General features: G+C 43.2%; 1 protein-coding gene across 12 annotated transcripts in view; it reads right to left on the minus strand.

Annotated features, from left to right (window-relative positions):
* Positions 1-136: 136 nt before the first annotated feature.
* The window catches only part of USP49 (ubiquitin specific peptidase 49), a 72,228-nt gene continuing 53,226 nt past the window's right edge, over positions 137-19,138 (minus strand). For 11 of the 12 annotated variants that reach the window (XM_086371602.1, XM_086371595.1, XM_086371597.1 and 8 more), the window contains 5 exons: positions 8,183-9,551; positions 6,700-6,904; positions 3,759-3,867; positions 3,009-3,214; positions 137-2,026 (listed from right to left, as the gene is read on the minus strand). In XM_086371602.1, the coding sequence (XP_086227728.1) occupies positions 1,836-2,026; positions 3,009-3,214; positions 3,759-3,867; positions 6,700-6,904; positions 8,183-9,523 (2,052 nt within the window). In that variant the 5' untranslated portion in view covers positions 9,524-9,551 and the 3' untranslated portion in view covers positions 137-1,835. The remainder of the gene's footprint in view (positions 2,027-3,008; positions 3,215-3,758; positions 3,868-6,699; positions 6,905-8,182; positions 9,552-19,138) is intronic. The other variant, XM_086371604.1, reaches the window with a different exon arrangement.

The following is a 19,138-nucleotide window of genomic DNA, read 5'->3' on the forward strand; positions in this document are numbered from 1 at the left end:
CAGTGTCCAGGTGAGGGTAAGCCCGGGCCAAGCTTGTACAAAGAAGCCTGCAGTAGACAATATAAACCAAATAGCATAAAAAATGCCATACGCTATCGCTTCCAAATAAAAGCTAAATATTACAGAAACCTCACAGTGTTGGAAAAAGCAAGTTTAATTTAAAGTATAGTCACTCCCTTTCCTTATCACAGTGAGCCATCTTCTGTCTGATTTCCTCCAAATCTCAGTGCTGTCTGGTAGGTCCTATAGGAGAATTCATCTCAAAAGAGGTCAACAGCAAATGCTATACAGATCTGCTTGGGAAATGTGGCCCTTCAACATTGCTAAAGCTACACCCCTCATCCTTTAGCCTCTCATTTCCCAACTTCCCACCCCTCCCCAAACTTCTTCACACCTACTCCCTTCAGGTGACAGCTGTACTTCTACCTGAACTGAATGTTAGTATGACACAGTCAAAAGATGAGCATCCCGAGTGACAGGCTGAGGTGCTGTGGCACTCCCACAGTGGGAGTTACAGTACGCATTCACTTTTACTAGTGAGTCGAAGTGAAGGACTGAGGAGGGAAATTCAGTGATGCCTGACAGGGCAGAGGGCTTCCATCTGGGCAATTTCATGCCACTTAGAAACTGACCCAGTTTAAAAAAGAAAGCTATATCTTACTAGCACTGAAGTGAAGGACAGGACACTTTTTTTCTCTGATGGACTGAGGGTGGGTGGGTAAAGAAACCGTAGGGATTAGATTTTGGAGGAAACCGGCCAGGGCTGTCAACAATAAACTGTTCAGACATATAGGAGGAAGAGTCCTAAGCCTTCGAAAAGCAAAAGCTCCCACACCTTGTGAACAGGAAATAAGCTGCAGGTAAAGAAAAGCTGCATGCTGCACCAAGGTGAGAACGGGGGACAGGCATTTCGATAAGCCCTGGACCACTGGCTCCCCCACTGCCCCCCTCTGAGTTCTGAGAAAGCTTCAGAAACCTGACCTAAAAAGACCAATTTAAACCAAACTATGTGCTTGCCCTAGACCCGAACCAGGAGTTTGCTACAGAACTGGGTATCCAGGAGTGCGTTTAGGCTCAGTGTGCCACAAAGAGCATGTCATGTACCAGTTTCTTGCTTCCCCATATGAACTGCTCCTTCTTTAGAATGAAGGGATGTTTGTGCCAGCTCAGAAGATGTGGAATGATTAAATGACAGCAGCAGCCAGGTAGAATATGACACGTGAAAAACCTCCCATTTTTCATGGAGAAATTTGCTCCATGCACCTCCTTCCATTCTTCAACTGCTATCTCCTAAAAAAGGAAGTCTCTAAATTTTCAACCCTTGAGGACTACTTCCTCTGTAGGAAAAAGTCCTGACTTCACCTCCCGCCTTGGAACCAATCCTGTCCAGCAAGCTGCCAGCCCAGGGCCCCTCCTTGCTCTCCAGTGCTCTGCCGAAGGCTGCTCACGTCAGGGGGCTCTTCCAGTGCTGCAAGGGGTCCTGATTAGCAAGGGAATCACATAATAGGAAGAAACACAGCTGGATATGACAAACTCACTCCCTCTTTCCTCCACCCCGATCCCTCTATATTCAGAAGCAACTGTTGAAAGAGTCTTCATAGAAGTTACTCTTTTTGATTTGCTTTAACAAAGGAGGGAATTTTCTAAACCCATTTAAAAGAAAGTGACTACAGATTTTGTGATAGGACACCAGTCACCCAGCACCTTCTGCTCTAAACCCAGTGAGGCAAACCTAGTGATCTGTTCCTGTAGTAAACCTTATTTCCTGTAAGAGGAAAGATGTACCAATACCAAGAGTTTAAAAGCAAGTCAGTCCTTGATAATGTGCCTCCCATTCAGGGGAAGGTCCGTGGTCTGCCCTCATCGTTGTTGCTGGAATGCACCTGAGTTTGGAGTTGGGTTTCTGAGATTCTTGCATTGCCCTGAACTGTTCTTTGAGTGTAAAAAAGGATGTAGGCTTGAGTTTTGCACACTTCCTCGACACTGCATACATTCAGCTTTGAGTCATTGCAGTGGACCCAAAAACCTAGGAAACCAAATGAAAGAAAGAGAGAATATGACTACCCAACTTAAATTTCAATCAGCAGGCAAACGAGGAGATGAAAATAGTGACAGAGAAGTTCTGAATAGATCCAACCTTTGATTGGTGGTGGTGGAGGAAGAGTTAAGTAAATGAAACCATTGGTTTTAGCCCCACAAACCCCACCACAATACTGCTTACAGTATTGACTAATTTTTGTCCTCATTTCATTCAGGCTTTTTCACTGCCCATTAGGGACATCTACAAAGACAGACTGGGGGCTAAGAGATGTGAAAAAAAGGGGGAGAGGGAAAATGTACATAGACAAAGGTACGGAAGGAAAGGAAAACTTAGAAGGAATAAAGTTATTTTTCACAGGCTCACTGTGGTAGCCACCCCAAGGGCTGAGGGGTTCAAGATGGGTAAACTGTTAGAAACACATCCATAACCCACCTGCCTTAGCACAGTAGCTGGGAGGCTCTGCTCTGGGGGACAAGGACTGAAAGAAAGCTCCTTGGAAGGGCCCTTGGATCCTCACACCTCCCATGTTAAGGGAGGTAATCAGGACATAGTATTGTAAGTGCTCAGAAAGTGTCCTCAGCTTTACTATGGGCTGATGCTAATGAGACTCTCACAGTATGAATATGACCACAACATAGCTAGGTCACACTGTTTATGTAAAACCAAGAAGGAAACAGGTCTGCAGCAGAAGTATGAACAACAGCTATAACCTCTAGCATTAATTGACCATTATGTGCTAGGCACCATGCTCAGCACTTTTACATGTTAGTTCCCGTCAATTCTTAGAAGAGTTATATGTTGTCACTTAGTGATATAGTCAAAATTTGAATCCACCTTTCATAATTCTTTCCACTGGATTTTAATGTATGTACTATCCCCCTACAGATTAAATAAAAGGAGAGGAATGAAATGTGGACAAACCAACCCTTTTTGGTGTCCCCCACCCCACAGAGTAAAGCGCACGCACCTCCCTCTGTATTGTAGCAATAGGCTGTGTAGTGTCCTGAGCCAAACCCTTTCCCGTGATGCATGACCACTGCGGAGAGATCATAGGCAAAGGTCTCTTTGTCAAGAGAGGAGAGCATGTCCCTGCAGCAGTAAGGTTCCATGGTTAATACCTGGTCAAAGACGACATGGACCCCAATCTTCTCTCGGTGATTACGGCCAGACCACCTGTAACATGGATATAAACTTCTCACCAGTAAGAAATGGCATGTGTGATCATAGGCAGAGGTAGGTAAAACGGAAGTGGAGAAAACTTAACCTGGATTTGGTTTTCACAGCAAGGTAGGGGTACTCAGTGTTCACATGTATTTTCTGTGAACATTCAGATGTTCTCTGAAACCAGAAATCTCTAAACAAGCAATCCAGGCAATACTCTTTATAGTTTACTTTCTACCCTTCTTTTCACAGATTATCTCATACTTTATTCTGAAGATGGCTCTATATAAGCCCAAGTGAGGCTATTAAATTTTCAAGTACAGACACCCACTGCAGCCTAGCTGGTTTAACAGGGCTGTGAGAGCAGAAGCCCCGTCCTGGCCCCCAACATCCGCTTGCCTCACCGGGCAGGTACCATACACTCCATGGAAAGCCTAAGGACTCCAGGGAGCAGGCTTCTCCCCCCAGCACCAAAGACATTTGCCCTCACCAAAGTCTTTGAAGTAGCTGTTGCCATAGCTCACCAGCCACCTGGGATGCCCCAGAGCAAGCTCACCTGAATCTTTTAAGGTGCAGCCGGAGGACCTGAGGTAGTCTGTAGATCATTAACTGCTTTCTAGCTTCACTCAGAACAAGGGGTTTTGGATTGGATTTTCGTCGTTTGCCTAGATGGTTTGGGAAGGTATAAGACATGGGTCGTGAGGAGACTCATTCTTTCCGAGCCGTGCAGAGACAATGACTTGCCACCCAATACGCATTCTCCTAGTTTCTCAGTACTTCAACCTCAGTTTCATTTGGGCAGCAATGTGACCCTCTCTGAGACTGCATTTCCCAGCCTCACATGCCCACATGGTATGGCCACGGAAGTTCTGGCTGAGATGAAAGAAACGACTGTGTGGCTCTCTGGGGATGGCCGCTTCAAGAAGGCTGATGCAGTTGTAAGGTGCCTCCTTTGTCCTTCCCACTTTGAAAGGAATCTCAGTTTCCTTTCCTGTGAAATGGGGGATAATGCATGTATCTCGGGTTTAGGGAAAGGGTAAGAGGACACGGGTTTTCCCAGGTGGTTCAGTGCTAAACGATCTGCCTGACAAGGCAGGAGATGCAGGTTCGATCCCTGGGTTGGGAAGATACCCTGCAAGAGGACATGGCAACCCACTCCAGTACTTCTGCCTGGGAAATCCCATGGACAGAGGAGCCTGGTGGGCTACAGTCCATGGGGTCGCAAAGAGTCAGATACGACTTAGTGTTTGAGCATGCATGCATGCAAGAGGCACAGGATTACCAAAGGACAGTGTATTTAGAGATTTTTTCCCCCACATGACTTGCTTGTGGCCTATACAAATATTTAGAAAATAAACTTCACTGTTTTGTATTTTTATGCCATACTTGTTTTCTGAAACGTGTTTCTTGGTAACAGCACTGCTAGACATGCAGAACAAGGCTGGCCATTGGCTAAATATACTCCATTCAAAACAAAACCAATGCTCAGGACTCCAATTTTGTTTCTAAAGATACTGAATTGTGGGTGAAATGCATTTCTAAATTACAGAGAAATGAAGTTCTCTTAATTTCCATCAGAAGCCTTCTCTATAACCATTTACTGATGACTGCTCTGTTATATTAATTCAGTCAGTGAATGGACAGGAATATAAAATTCATGGTCCACTGTGGTGTCTGTTGATTGTCTCTGAGCTGTTGATATCATGGTCTCTGTCTGAGGAGCCTGGCACCTGATTCGAAGCTTGTGAAAAGTAGCAAATCACAGGCAGATGACGTATCGTGGAGCTTTCTCTGACAATAGGTTGTGGAGCTGTTACTTCTCATGATAGACTGCAGCAACTAGATGGCAGCTTTTACTAGGGCTGGCAGTCATGGTATGTGAGGGCATGAGCAGAAAGAGAATTCAAAGAGGGGCCTGGCCTTATTTTACATTCCTGTTCACCAGCAGACTTTTGAAAATTACTGCAGCTCTCTGCCTGGGAATCCTGGCAGTGACTGCTGCTCTCAGCAGAGGGAGTATGTGAGCTAAATGAAGACAATATAGAATCTGGCTTTGTTTCTCTCAAATGAAATTCATGAAGAAAAATCACTGATTCTGTTAAGACTGATCAGTTCTGTCTCCCATTTGATTAAGCTGGCTACACAGAGAGGTGAAAGACTGATAGTTTTGAAACTTTCACAAGCAACAGATCAGTGCATCTCATCCCTTCACTATAGCTTTCCTTCCTTGCTATTTGAACCTGTCTACAGAAATACTGATAAATGGGCACATCTGACAACCAGAAAAACAATCCTTTCTTGCAAAAATAAATAAAAGTGTTTCTTGCCTAATCTATCAGGTCCGAGAATGACAGACTTAAGGCTGTTAACATCTTTCTGTTCCCTACAAGTATAAAACTTCATGAATCACTATTTTAAAAAGAAAAAAAATACATACTGTTCTAATAAGATAATTTAAATCACTGCCTTTATATATCTCTATGTAACAGGATAGATAGGTGAGTTTATGCTTAATCAAGTACAGGATTCACATTTTGTTTTAAAATGGCAAAACGGTATCAGAAGTGTGACTTTTGATTTTTGACTTGATTGTTCAGAGAACAGGTTTCCCACAATTCACTACTTTAAAAAACCATATGCAAAAATATTAAAGGGCTACCATAAAATTGTTATTCCCAAACCAAAACTTATAGTCTGAACTATAATATGGTTGCACATTGTTCTCAGATCTCTGCACAATCCATTCATCTTAGTATCCAAATCTCTATATGCCAAAACCCCCAAACATCAGTTTCAAAGTATTTGCTCTGCATTTCCTATGTACATGCTGGGTTAGCAAAAGCATTGCTAGTGTGTCAAGACACGGGGTTGGGGGATGCATAAGGTGCTCTCAGAACCATATGGAAAAAATTCCACTTTACAGTTAAAGCCATGATAGAAAAATACTTCCTCTGACCCTTCTGAGATGTGAACCTTTCAGGCATGTGAAAATAATGATGAAGCTGCCATGGAGCAATGTACCATATGTCTTCCTCTCTTGGTCTCACTGTACCCTTAGCATCACTTCTGACTGACTTTAATTCAGAATAAAAGCACACTTTTCTGATACATAGCCCTCAAACAGGCTATGCCACCTGAATTTAGACTAAATAAGAACTGTCAAACTCTATTCATGAATTTAAGCAGGACCCCCATAACCCATGAAGCTAAATACTCACATTCTTGGAGTCCCCATTTCAGGGTCCATACTTTCAAATGCCTCCCAAGATAACAACTAACTTCAATCACAGCAGGAGTCCAAGGAGGTCCAACTGCTAGGTTTGGTTTTATTTTTTTAATATATAATGTCCATATGTTTTTCTCAGGAAAATAGGAGGAAAAAAATCTTTAAAAGATGCTTTAGAACCACTCAATATTACAGTGTTATTTCTGACTAAAAGGGCAAATTAAATACCTTAAACTGATATTCTAGTTACCCACACCCCCCCAGCACTCACTGTTACACTGGTCACAAGCGTAGATTCTGCCTTCCAGGGCCTCTGTCTCTGTGAACTTTGCCAGCATCTCAGTGAGCAGGCACTCTGTCTGATTCAAAGGGACAAACCCCTTTTCTATGCAGTGATAGCGTTCAGGGAACTCCAGGGACAGATCCCAAAAGGGCTCAATGGTATTGGATTTGTAATTGCATGATACACAAGTGACCTAGGATGAAAAAATTAGTTTATAGGTTATGTAACTTACATGCTTCCCACATTCATTTTTGCTAGCACATAACAACCAAAACTAAGTGTATAGTTTTCAAAAAATATTTAGTATTTAAATGATAAACATAACTTTTAAGAGAATTAGAGCATATTACTTCTGGTATGTATCTCTATGATGCTAGCTGGAACTGGACAACCACACAGCACAGACAGTATTACCTACTCCCCTTTCTCTCTTCTCTCCCATTCAGTGCCACAGTATTACAGATAGAAGTTATCACGGAGTCATCAAGCCATCAGTCTGAGATGGAGAATTTATAGATTCCTGTCTGCTTCTCTCATCCTCATACTCTATCCTCCTCTAGACTCTGCTCCTTCCATCCAATCCAGCTTTCCTCTCTTTTTGCTCTTGTTTCTAGCAGCATCCCTATACTGATGCCTGTGCTCCAAGAGCCTCGAAGTACCTTGTGATTTGCCCTCCTCCCCAACTATAACCTTCCCAGATGCACCTTTCTTCCTACAAACTTTCAGGGAGGTTGAGGAAGTGCTGAGAAATACTCCCTTTTCACAAGCTGAAAAACAAAAGCCGAAATAAACTTTTCTTCCCCTTCTACTCATCATTCTTTTAAAACCCTAACTACCTCAGTAGCACAGTGTAGAGGTTTTACCTGAATCTCTCAAGTTGCCCACTTTTTTAACTCTATCAATTCTTTCTGCATGTTCTCACAAAGCCTTACCTGAGTCTTCCCTCATACCTTACATGGCTAAGGAAACGAAAGGTAGTGGGGAACCGGAGGGAGGGTTGCTTAGGCATTTGGCATCTTCCTAGCCACCTCCCTCCCTTGTATGTTGAATAAAGGCTTTAGAAGGAATGATGCTCTTTCAAACAACCATGGAACCAAGGTTATAGACAAACTCTTCAATTTCCTAAGGCTGATCAAATAGGATGGGATGCCAGCAATGAGTACTTAATTGTAACAATGAGAATATTACATTACCGTATCATCATTATAGGTTAAAAGACATTTCCTGAAAGTGAAGTGATCTGGCAAGTTAAACAAAAAATCTGCCTGGGAAGACAGGAGGCAAGTTCACCAACGAAGCCCTCACATAGTACTGTGAAAGGCACCGCGGCCGCCCTCCACTGTGCATAGTTACAGCAAACGTACCCTCGTTAGGCCCACAACTTGGGGAAGGCACTCACGGGAAGCCTAATACTATACCAGCCCCGCTCCAGCGTGGTGGGCAGTCAGGGCAGGCCCGAGCACACACCTACCTGGCTAAGTAGCTGCCCGTGAAATATGGTGTTCACCACCTTTAAGACCTGTTTGGTGAGCTTCCTCTGGGAGAAGGGGATGAGGATCCGGCGCGTCGTGCCTTCGGACTCGAGTTCCTGCTGCACTTTGTGCAAAAGCTCGCAGAGAAACTCCTGCGCGTCCTGCTGGTCGTAGCCGCGGAAGGCGGGGATCAGGCTCCACACCGAGTGAAGCATGGCGAAGGGCGACACCAGGGCCCACTTTCCCGACCACATGACGCGAAAGAGGGTGTGCAGTTCGTGGCAGAGGGAGATGTGCTTCGAGCTGGGCTCCTTGTTCTGGATGAGCTCTAGGCTCCTGCTGAGGGAGGTCCCACCGTTCAAGCAGAGGCCCTCGCGCTCGCAGGCCTCGGCCCCATCACTCCGGGTCGACGACAGCTCTGTGGCCGAGCTGCTGGCTGGCCTGCCTGAGAGCGGGGCCTTGCCGTTGGCGGCCCTGGGGAACAGCTGCTCCGTCTTGGACGGGTCGAGGTTCAGAAAGCACTCGCGGAATTTGCGCAGGTGGCTGAGCACCTGCAGGATGGAGTTCATATAGCAGGTGTTGCCCAGGTTGCGCAGGCCCGTGACGCCGGGCGCCATGGCGGGCGCGCGGCGCGGCGCGGCGCGGGGCCCGGCGGGCGCGCGCGTGGCGGGCACGCGCAGCGGTGCGGTGCGGGGCGCGTGCAGCAGCAGGCGCGCGCTTTTGCGCGGAGGGGCGCTGGCCAGCTCCTCCAGCAGTCGTCGCTTCACTTCGCGCCGCCGCTGCCGCGCCGCCTCCTTCTTGCGCTCCAGCGCCTCTTCCCGCCGCTGCTGCTCCAGCTTGGCCTGGCCCCGCGAGGTCTTCTCGAACCAAAGCCGCAGCGTCCTGGCCAGCAGGCGCTGGCGCCGGTACCACAGAGCCGTGAGCATCTGCGGCTGTCCCTGAGGAGCGCGCTGCGGCGGGACTGCGTCCTCGCCCGCCGCCATGGACCGCAGCGTCCGCCCGCGCCTCAGCGGCGGGTCCTGCGTCTGGCCCCTGACCGCCAGGAGGGAGCTTCTCAGCAGCTTCAGGTCCCCCTCCGGGTTGTCGTTAAGCACATAGTCCTTGCACAGGTAGCAGAACACGTAGAGATCCCGGACCTCCATGGCTAGCGGGTGTCTGGTCTCTTCGAAGTGTTTGAGGGCATGATCTTCGATGTAGCGGCCGCAGGCCACGTGCGAGCACTTGAGACAAGCCCACACCGACTCGGTGGTGGCGCACTCCCGGCAGTACCACTTCTGCGGGTTCAGGATGGAGTGGTCCTGGGCGAGCCGCAACCGCCCTACATGTTTGCATCTATCCATGTCTTAGGGAAGGCTCCACTCTTTCAACCTGGCACGATAAGGGCCCCCAAAGAGAGAGAGAGAAAAAAAAAAAACTTTCAGCAAAATATTTTTCTAGAAAAAGGCTTGCAACCGGCATTTCCCACTAAGTATTCATTAGTTTTCAATTCAAAATTGGTTCCTTTGGAAGGAATTTTTATAAAAGGAAAAAGCAGTTTTGGCATAGACCGGGAATTACAGAAAGACAATTAAATTCCTTAAAAAAAGGAAGAATCACAAAATACTAAACGACAGACCTTAATGTGTAACTTTACATTTTCTAAGACTGTTTTAGTTCTTGAGTATCAGCTAATTTTTACGTAAGGCTGATTTAGAAATGTCATTACCCTCATTTCACGTTGCACCCAACTGGCCACTAGGGGAAAGAAGCCCATATTCTGATCCATCTCTGAATTGATGATGTCCTGGAAGTGAAAGCCTCTCTGACTCATGGTGACAAGATCCTGGCTGTATGCAAAAAGGGACAGGGCAGAGGAAAGGCGAGGAGAGACAGAGCTCACAAACCAGTGACACCAGGACCTCATCACAAACCAGGAGAGATGAAGACACTCAAATACAAAGGCAATCTTAGGTCAATTTCACTGTATTTCAAAGTAGAGAGAACAAAATATGGTTAAAAAAAGAGAGCGAGAGAAATGGTAAGAGAAAGTCCTTTGCAGTACAAAGTAATATTATTTTCTTGTGTCCAAAGATCCTGGTTAAGTAGGTAGACTGAGCCTCAATCTAACATTTTGTCTTCTGTGGTCTACAAGTTTGTGCTTCATTTCATATGCTAAAATCGTAAACCCCCTCCCCCAGGTGATGGTATTAGGAGGTGAGGTCTTTGGAAGATGCTTAAGTCATGAATGGGTTGACCCTCATGGCATAAGCCTTCAAGAATGGGATTAGTGCTTCTAAAAAGAGCTCCCTCACCCCTTCCTCCATGTGAGAACACAAATGAAAAGCCAGCCACATGTCTGTGAACCAATTAGTCTTTGCCAGATATGGAATCTGGTGCCATGATCTTGGACTTCCCAGCCTCCAGAACTGTTATGTATAAGCCACCCAGTCTACGGCATTTTTGTTACAGTAACTCTGAGGGACTAAGCCAAAGTGTCTGTCTGTAAAGAACATTTACATCTTGTAAAAAGGATGGAAAACATTTACCTTCCTTACTGAAAGAATAAGTAACTAAAGAACTAGACGAATCTGACTTGGTGATATAGTGGCTACTGGTTATTACAGTATTTAATCAAACTATGAGACCAGAAAAAAAAGCAAACCTTCCAGATAATGTATGCACAAATGCTTTTTATTTTTAAAACAGTGGTAACTCACTAAGCATTTTTTTTTTTTGGTCTTTCTAACATTGCTTCAATATTGTTCATCAGAGAAGCCTAATAAGCAATTTCTTCAAGGGAAAGAGGCTATTTTAAAATAAAACATTTTATTCTTTGGAAAGCTGACCTTCCAACAATATCAGCATTTAAAATTCCCTAAAGGGAGTTCCTCTTATAAAGTGGACTTCCTTCACCTCATTTCTTGTCCACTCTCATTTCTGGGAGCAAATACAGTTCTGTCACGATGGGGTCACCCAAGAGAAGTTCTAAATCCAAAGCACTCTAAGTAGTTCCTTCAGTTGGTTTTCCTTTCTGGCTTGGCCCTATTGCTAAAACTCACAAATATACCACAGGACCAACCAGAGACCCTTCTCATTTTAAAATTGCCCATTCCAGCCCATTCCTATATAAGAAATCCTTAAATCGTCATACAAAGGAAACCAACCTAGATTATCTTCCATCAAATCAGATCATCCTTTGAGTACTGTCAGGATTTAGTTTCTACTATGTTATTTTTCTAACTATTGACTTGTTGCTAAGTGCCCTTTAAGTCATGTCTATGGATGTATTTCTCCATACAACTAGATATAACCTCCTTCAGAGAGGAGATCAAGTGTTATATTTCTTTTTTTCTTTAACCTTTATAATTTCAAGACTTGTGGGTGTGCTCACCTCTTTAGTGGTCAAAGGTATTCTGTCAGAATTACTTCTCCACATAGCCCAGAACAGTACTGAAATAACCATTTCTGTTTACTTTTTGTAGGGCATAGTCAAATTAAAAGACATGTTAGGAAGATAAGATGGTCAACAAATGAATTTTCTTTTTGCTCTTTATTACCAATCAAGAGTTTAAGTTGCATACACATGATGCTTACAACCAATTACTGGGGACACAAATAAAAGTAATAAAAGAATGAAAAGGGGAAGTCAAAAGATTGGTAATTCCCAAGTTTGTCATTAACTTGATATTTTTCAAAACGTAGTCGCTAAACCACCTACGTAGCAACAAAACTCCTTAGGATACTTGTCATATGTACAGATTTCTGGTGATGACCCCAAACTTGATGGTTTGGGGGAGGGGTCTAAAATCTCCATTTTCCACAAGCTCTACAGGTGATTCATTTTTACATTAAAACCTTAGAATGTAATCCAGGAAGTTATATAGGGATGAAGAACATCTCCTAGAAATCAAAGAAAGAATTTTATTTCCCAAGATCTTTCACTTAGACCAACGCTGTCCAATAGAACTTTCTGCGATGATGGAAACATTCTTTATCTGCATCACCCAATACTGCACTACTGTCCCGTGTGTCTCCTGAGCACCTGAAACGTGGCCAGGGAGACGGAGGGGCTTACTTTTATTCTAATTAATTTTAATTTAAATAGCCACATGTAACTGGTGGCTGCAGTATTAGCAAAGATTTAAATACACCAGGACATACTATCTTTAGCTCACTTGGCTTTTCTGTTTTCTCCCTCCAGAAGATTCAGTACTCACTGAATCATGTCTGAATAGCCTCTTCTTATAACTCAAAACCTGACAAATCCCCACTTTAGCCAAGAGGAACCTTGATGTGTCTTTAGAAATTTAATTGCTACTGAGATCTTATCACATGAAACACAGCACAGCTTCAAATTCTATAAAAAGAGAGTATATCTGTGAACAAGAATATAGCAACACAACACCCAGAACACTGGTACCTTATAAAATCAGCTTCTGTCTAGAAAAACAAAAAACAAAGCAAAACATGTTGGAACAACAACAACAACAACAAAAAAACAAAATAGAAAAACACTAAAAAACCATTCCACACCCTCTGCATGGAATGCTGCCAAATGGAAAGGGCACTCTGGAAATTCTTTCTTCCGATTTCATTTTCTGATCCATAAATCTGCTGAGCACGCGTATCCTTTCCTGCACAGCCTTTTTCCCGTTACAAATCTGTCGTGGCGATTCACTAACCTGCCATATGGCAGAGTAAATCCATTCAGGAAGACACGAGGCTACTCTGTACCTTACCACACTGATTTAACCTAGGCAGACTAGCTTCTCTAGAGGAAAGACATATCTGAGGCATGAAATGGAAATCACTCAAAAGTGACACAAAAGCCAATACACAATAGAGAATAAAGAGAACACAATCATGGGTATACTCAGTTCAAGAAATTTTGATTGTATTTTCTTTGTATATTATAAACATTTACTTAATTTGTTGCAGTTTGAAGTAAAAAAAATTTCCAAAATGTATGCTCAACAATAATCATTAAAATGTTTGCAGCGTACAAAAAAACAAAAACCAAAAACACACCAAAAGGAAGACCATGTGCTTCACTCACCCCTCATACAACCTCCAGCCACTTTAGGAACAAGGCCTCATCTCATGCTCATAGGCACAAAGAGGACATTTCTTTTACATTTTTCTGACATGTACCCCTTTTCCTTCATAATCACTGAAGGTCATAAAAGTCCTGATAGTTCCAATGAAAAAATATATCATCTGGTGTGCAGGCACCCAGCTTCCCAGTGTAACTTTAGGGAATTAACAAGATGTGCCTTAATAGTTCTCCATCATTAAGTAGATCAGTAACTGTAAATAAATGTCCAGGACACCTTGGATTGATCTGCATATAGGGAAAGCAAACCTGACAAAATACTGGCTTTTGCTTCTTCAAGTACTATAGCTTTATATTTAAAAATCTGAATCAGCTCGAGCTAAAAACCATAATTAATATTTAAAGGATTCTACTATAGTTAATGTCACCAAACAGTAAAAGAAGCTAATGAAATCTATTTAGTATGAGCGTTTTGTTCTGAGGAGAAACTTCTAGATTATTTAAAAGGTCCCTGTTTGAGAAAGATGACTGAATGTTACAAAATCTTTCAAAAATTTATAGCTTGAAAATATGATTTGCTTTTTAATTGGAACATTCCTGTTCTCAATTAGCAGATTTCTTAGCCAATCTGAAATGGATAACAGCATCTCATCACCAGAAATAAAATTTCTGGGGAGAAAATCAACAAAAATAAAATAGGAAAAATTTAAAAGAATCCACTTTAGGGAGATTTCCATTTCTTCTCTCTCATCGTTTTGATTTCTTCTCAGTTCTTAACTATGGATAGTGGAAAAATCCTGCTTGGTCTTGGTGAGACCAAGTGGCATAAATTCCAGCTTCAGAGCGAGTAGACACTATGGTAACATGCTGACAGCCTTCATTTACATAAAAGAATACTAATTACGTGGTATCATCAACATCTGCGATTCTGCTCACTGCCATATGCGACAGTGCAGGGTATTTTAACCCTTCAACTTACTACACGTATCCTACATGACATGTCCCACAAAACCTGCAAAGGATGCCTGAAAACACAGTGAACATGTGTTTACAAATAACTAGCGTTAAACATGAATTTTATTTTCAGCTAACGGTTTATTTCTGAGAGAGATTGGAAAATGTAATTTAATATCAATATACAATTAAGAAAAAGAATTATTTTAAAACAAAGTAGACATCACATTAAGATACAGTTAATAGGACTTTCCTGATGGTCTAGTTAAGACTCTGTGCTTCCAGTGTAGGGGGCACGGGTTTGATTCCTGGTCAGGGAAGTAAGATCCCATATACTGTGTGGCACAGCCAAAAAATAAAAATAAAATAACTAAGATACAGTTAATAACCCAAAAGGGAAGAATGCTACATTTTAGAGTATTATATGGGGCTTTAAAAGGTTGTATTGTAAGTACAATGAAACTAGCATTTTGAATTTGTGAATTATGGCTAAAATAAAAATAAAACAAAGAGATACAAAATAACAAAAACTAGGGACAAAGACTGAGAAGGGTGAGGTTAGCCTCTGGCTAAGTGCAGTGTTGGCTTGAGACTCAACATTAAAAAATCAAAGATCATGGTATCCAGTCCCATCACTTCATAGCAAATGAAGTGGAATGACGGGAAGCAAATGACGGGAAAAAAGTGGAAGCAGTGACAGATTTTTTTTTCTTGACCTCCAAAATCACATCCAAATTGTGGATGGTGACTGTAGCAGGAAATTAAAAGATGTTTACTCCTTGGAAGGAAAACTATAACAAACCTAGTGAAGTGAAGTTGCTCAGTCATGTCTGACTCTTTGCAACCCCATGGACTGTAGCCCACCAGGCTCCTCTGTCCATGGGATTTCCCAGGCAAGAATACTGGAGTGGGTTGCCATTTCCTCCTCCAGGAGATCTTCCCAACCCAGGGATTGAACCCAGGTCTCCCGCATTGTAGGCAGATGCTTTACTGTCTGAGCCACCAGGGAAGTCCTAACAAACCTAGATAGTGTATTAAAAAGCAGAGACATCACTTTGCCAACAAAGGTCCCTACAGTCAAAGCTATGGTTTATCCAGTAGTCGTATTCGGATGTGAGAGTTGGACCATAAAGAAGGCTGAGTGCTAAGAACTGATGGTTTTGAATTGTGGTGCTGGAGAAGATTCTTGATAGTCCCTTGGACTGCAAGGAGATCAAACCGGTCAACCCTAAAGGAAATCAACCCCAAATACTCATTGGAAGGACTATTGCTGAAGCTGAAGCTCCAATACTTTGGCCACTTGATGTGAAGAGCTGACTCACTGGAAAAGACAAAGGCAAAAGGAGAAAGGGGCAACGGAGGATGAGATGGTTAGACAGCATCACTAATCAGTGGACATGGATTGAGCAAAGTCCAGAAGATACTGGAGGACAGAGGAGCCTGGCCTGCTGCAGTCCATGGGGTTGCAGAGAGTTGGATACGAGTTAGTGACTAAACAACAAGGAAGTGCAGTGTGGAGACTGGCTGGGCGCTGGGGGATGATGGCTAAAGGGGTGGAGAGCCCTCACAGCTGCTGCAGTTTCCCTTGTCCCCTCCATTACCATTCTTCCTGAATGTGGGTGCCTGTGGTAGATGGGTGAGAGATAACCTGTAGGTCAGAGCATCCCTCAGAGACTCCTCCAGAGGCTGAATTCTCTGAGATGGGTTTGGAAGCTCTAAGTCAATGTGTTCTTGAGCTCTTAGACCTGAGAGCAGACTGGCCACTTGAGCAGTGGCTCTTGGCCACAGGTGATGGTATGCTGATGTGCTAGGTATGTCGGAGGCTTGCAAGGTGGGCCATCACCATCAGTAACCAAGTGCTGATGTTCAAGAATGAGTCTGTCTAATCATGGGTTATAGCAGATTCAAAGTTATGTCCACGTGATAATGTCTCACTTGCATTAGGATCTGCTCTCTTCAAAGATAAAGGAGGAGAGTTCATCTAGAGAGCCGGCCAGCATACAAGCCTGACTTGCCACAGCGCCAGGAGATGACAGAGGACAGAACCTCCGGCACTGTACAGATGCTCCGCTCTGTGCCAAGTACCAACTGATCTAACTGTATGAAGAGCCAGCACTGGGCGAAGCCCTCTGTACCTCCCGTCTCTGCTCTTCTGTTTGCCTTCTTCCTCTCCAGGTTCAAACGTGCCCAAGTCTCTCCTGTCTAAAAGACACACAGGCCCAAGTCTGCCCTGCTTCTGGACTCTCCCTGACGTTATTTTTAGGTTCTTTCTCCTTCTGCCTGCTTTACTTCTGGCAAGAGGAATGTGCAGCTTCATGTTTCTCACAACTCACTCCTTCACACCTTTATTTCATAGAAACCGTTTTCTCAAAGGCCTTTGCAGTTTCCTCAGAGCTGAGTCCATCGGCTTTTTCTCAGTCCCCATCTACATCTATTTTGCCCGACAACTGAACACACACTCACTTCTGCATTTTCCGTGACTGCTCTCTTCTGGGTTTCCTCCTGCGTCTCTAATACACCTTTTTTGTTTTCATGTGTGGTCCTTGAAATGTGAACTCTCCTCCTTAAGGTTCTATCCTCAGCTGTCTTCTTGGTGATTTCATCTGGTGATTTCATCCCAGAACATCATGTATCATTTCTATTAATGTATTTTAACCTCACACTTTAGAAAAAGCCATTTTATTGAGATATAGTTGACATACTGTAAAATTCACTCATTTAAAGCACACAACTCAATAATTTTTAGTACATTCACAGAGCCCCACAAATACTCTTGCATATAACATCTGTCCATTTCCTTGCAGAGGCTTGGTCTCGGGTTGCATCTTCACATTCTGATACCTGCATTATGGTACACTACTGTTAATGTTATTTGCAGGATGAAGCTTCTGAACATTTGGTAGCAGGGATAATCATACATTGAGCTATACACACTGTTTCATCCAAGTCTCCTGATGATCAGGACATATAAGATGACAGACAGGGGGTTAAGGATATGCCATCTGTGGAACAAAGCTAAGTAGCTGCCCTTGAAGGGATCTGGTTTTTTTTTTTTTATTCATTAACCATATACTCTTTCCAAAGAGATCTGTGCCTAGAACTGAATCCAGGAGGATAGTAGACTGGGCACAAGGAAAACTGTTCATACCAAATTCAGAGAAATTCTGAATACAGTGCGAGCACACACACACCCACCCACCCACACACACACAAATGTCATCTGTGACTCTATACGAAGCGGCACACAAGAGAGGAGGAGAACTAAACTGGCTGTAAGGGCTGAACACGTCTGCTTCCGGGCTTAGTCGTTCATGCTGCTTACAGATCAAACCTGATGATGCTTTCAGTTTGATCTCCCTGACAAGCCAGTGTTCAAGCAAGGTCCAAACTAAAGGCTTCCTCTTCTGCTCCATGTGCTGTGAGTCTCAGTTGTGTCCAACTCTTTACAACCTTAGGGACTGTAGCCTACCAGGTTCCTCTGTCTATGGGATTCTCTAGACAAGAATACTAGAGTGGGTTGCCATGCCCTTATCCAGGGTATCTTTCCAACCCAGAGGTCGAACCCGAGTTTCTTGCATTGCAGGTGGATTCTTTACTGCTGAGCCACTGGGGAAGCCCTTCTACTCCACAGCCACAGGGAAGAAGTCTATTGCTGCTGCTGAAAGAATGAGTTTGCCCTTTAAATATCTGACCACCAGGAACTATGGTTTGTCCCTGCAGTGTGACTCCAAAGCACTGTGTCTAGAGCAGCTGGGCAGTCATCAAAAATGCATACATATGTCAGACTTCCTGAACTGTACCCTTTAAATACATGCAGTTTATTGTACATAGATTACATCTCAATACATTTGTTAAAAATTGCATAGACACCCACACACAGACACATACATGCACATACCTCTAATGAAATAATAGATCTAGCCAGCAGCTCTGTCAGCGTCTAGGTGAAAGCTGACAGGAAACTTTACAATGGATGCATAAGGCTGACAGCACCTGACTCCACTGACCAATTTTACATCGAAAATAGGACAACCAGACATTATATGCTTTCCTGATGGAATGCAATAAGAGGTTCACAGGAATATCACCTACTGTCATACTCTTCCTAAAATAACTAAACCTGAGTCCACCAAAGCCTTTGGATCTGGCGCCAGATCATAAGCAATGTGTGACAGGAACACGCTGCAAGGCTGCAGTTAGCCAAAGCACCAAGTCAGAGTGTGGCAGATGTTACAGGATCAATGGTCTGGAGTCTTAACAACAAGAGGAAAAAAGCAGGTGGGTAGACCTGCTATAGGTTCTAAGAAACCTAGAAACGTATCAACCAAATGCAATGTGTGGTTCTTCTTTAGAGCCTAATCTGAACAAGCCAAATATAAAAATGTATTTTTGAGAAAACTGGGGGAAATGTTTAAAATACTGTTTGTCTCTCGCTATACCACTCTGTATTTTTTTTTTTTAAACCATTTCGTTGATGTAGAACTGACATACAATGAACTGCACATATTTAAAAGGTACAACTTGATAAATTTTGACATATCATATTTACTTGTGAAATCACCACAACCAAAATAATGAACATGTCCATCACCCCCAGAAGTTTCATGCCCCTTTGCAGTCCTTTCCCCCAGCTGCCCTCCCCTAAACCCTAAGTCCAAAATTGGAGAAATTTAAATACAGACTAAGTATTAGATAATACTAATTATTAGTTTGATGTGACAATGGCATTATGGCTGTATTTTTTCAGTTTTTATATGTTAGAGACATCTCTGAAGTATTTACAGGTGAAATATGATGATGTATAGAATTTGCTTTAAAATACTCTAGGGGGAAAATGTGGCAGGAAGATAAATGAAACACAATTGTCAAAATGTTCATAATTTTTGAAGCTGATTGATGGGGACATGGAGTTCATTATAACTAGTCCCTTTATTTTTGCGTATGCCTGAAAAGTTCCATGAAAAAAAAA

Source organism: Bos grunniens, chromosome 23, assembly GCF_055505025.1.
Source record: "Bos grunniens cultivar Pamir isolate PY7600 chromosome 23, Bosgru_T2T1.0, whole genome shotgun sequence".
NCBI lineage: Eukaryota > Metazoa > Chordata > Mammalia > Artiodactyla > Bovidae > Bos > Bos grunniens.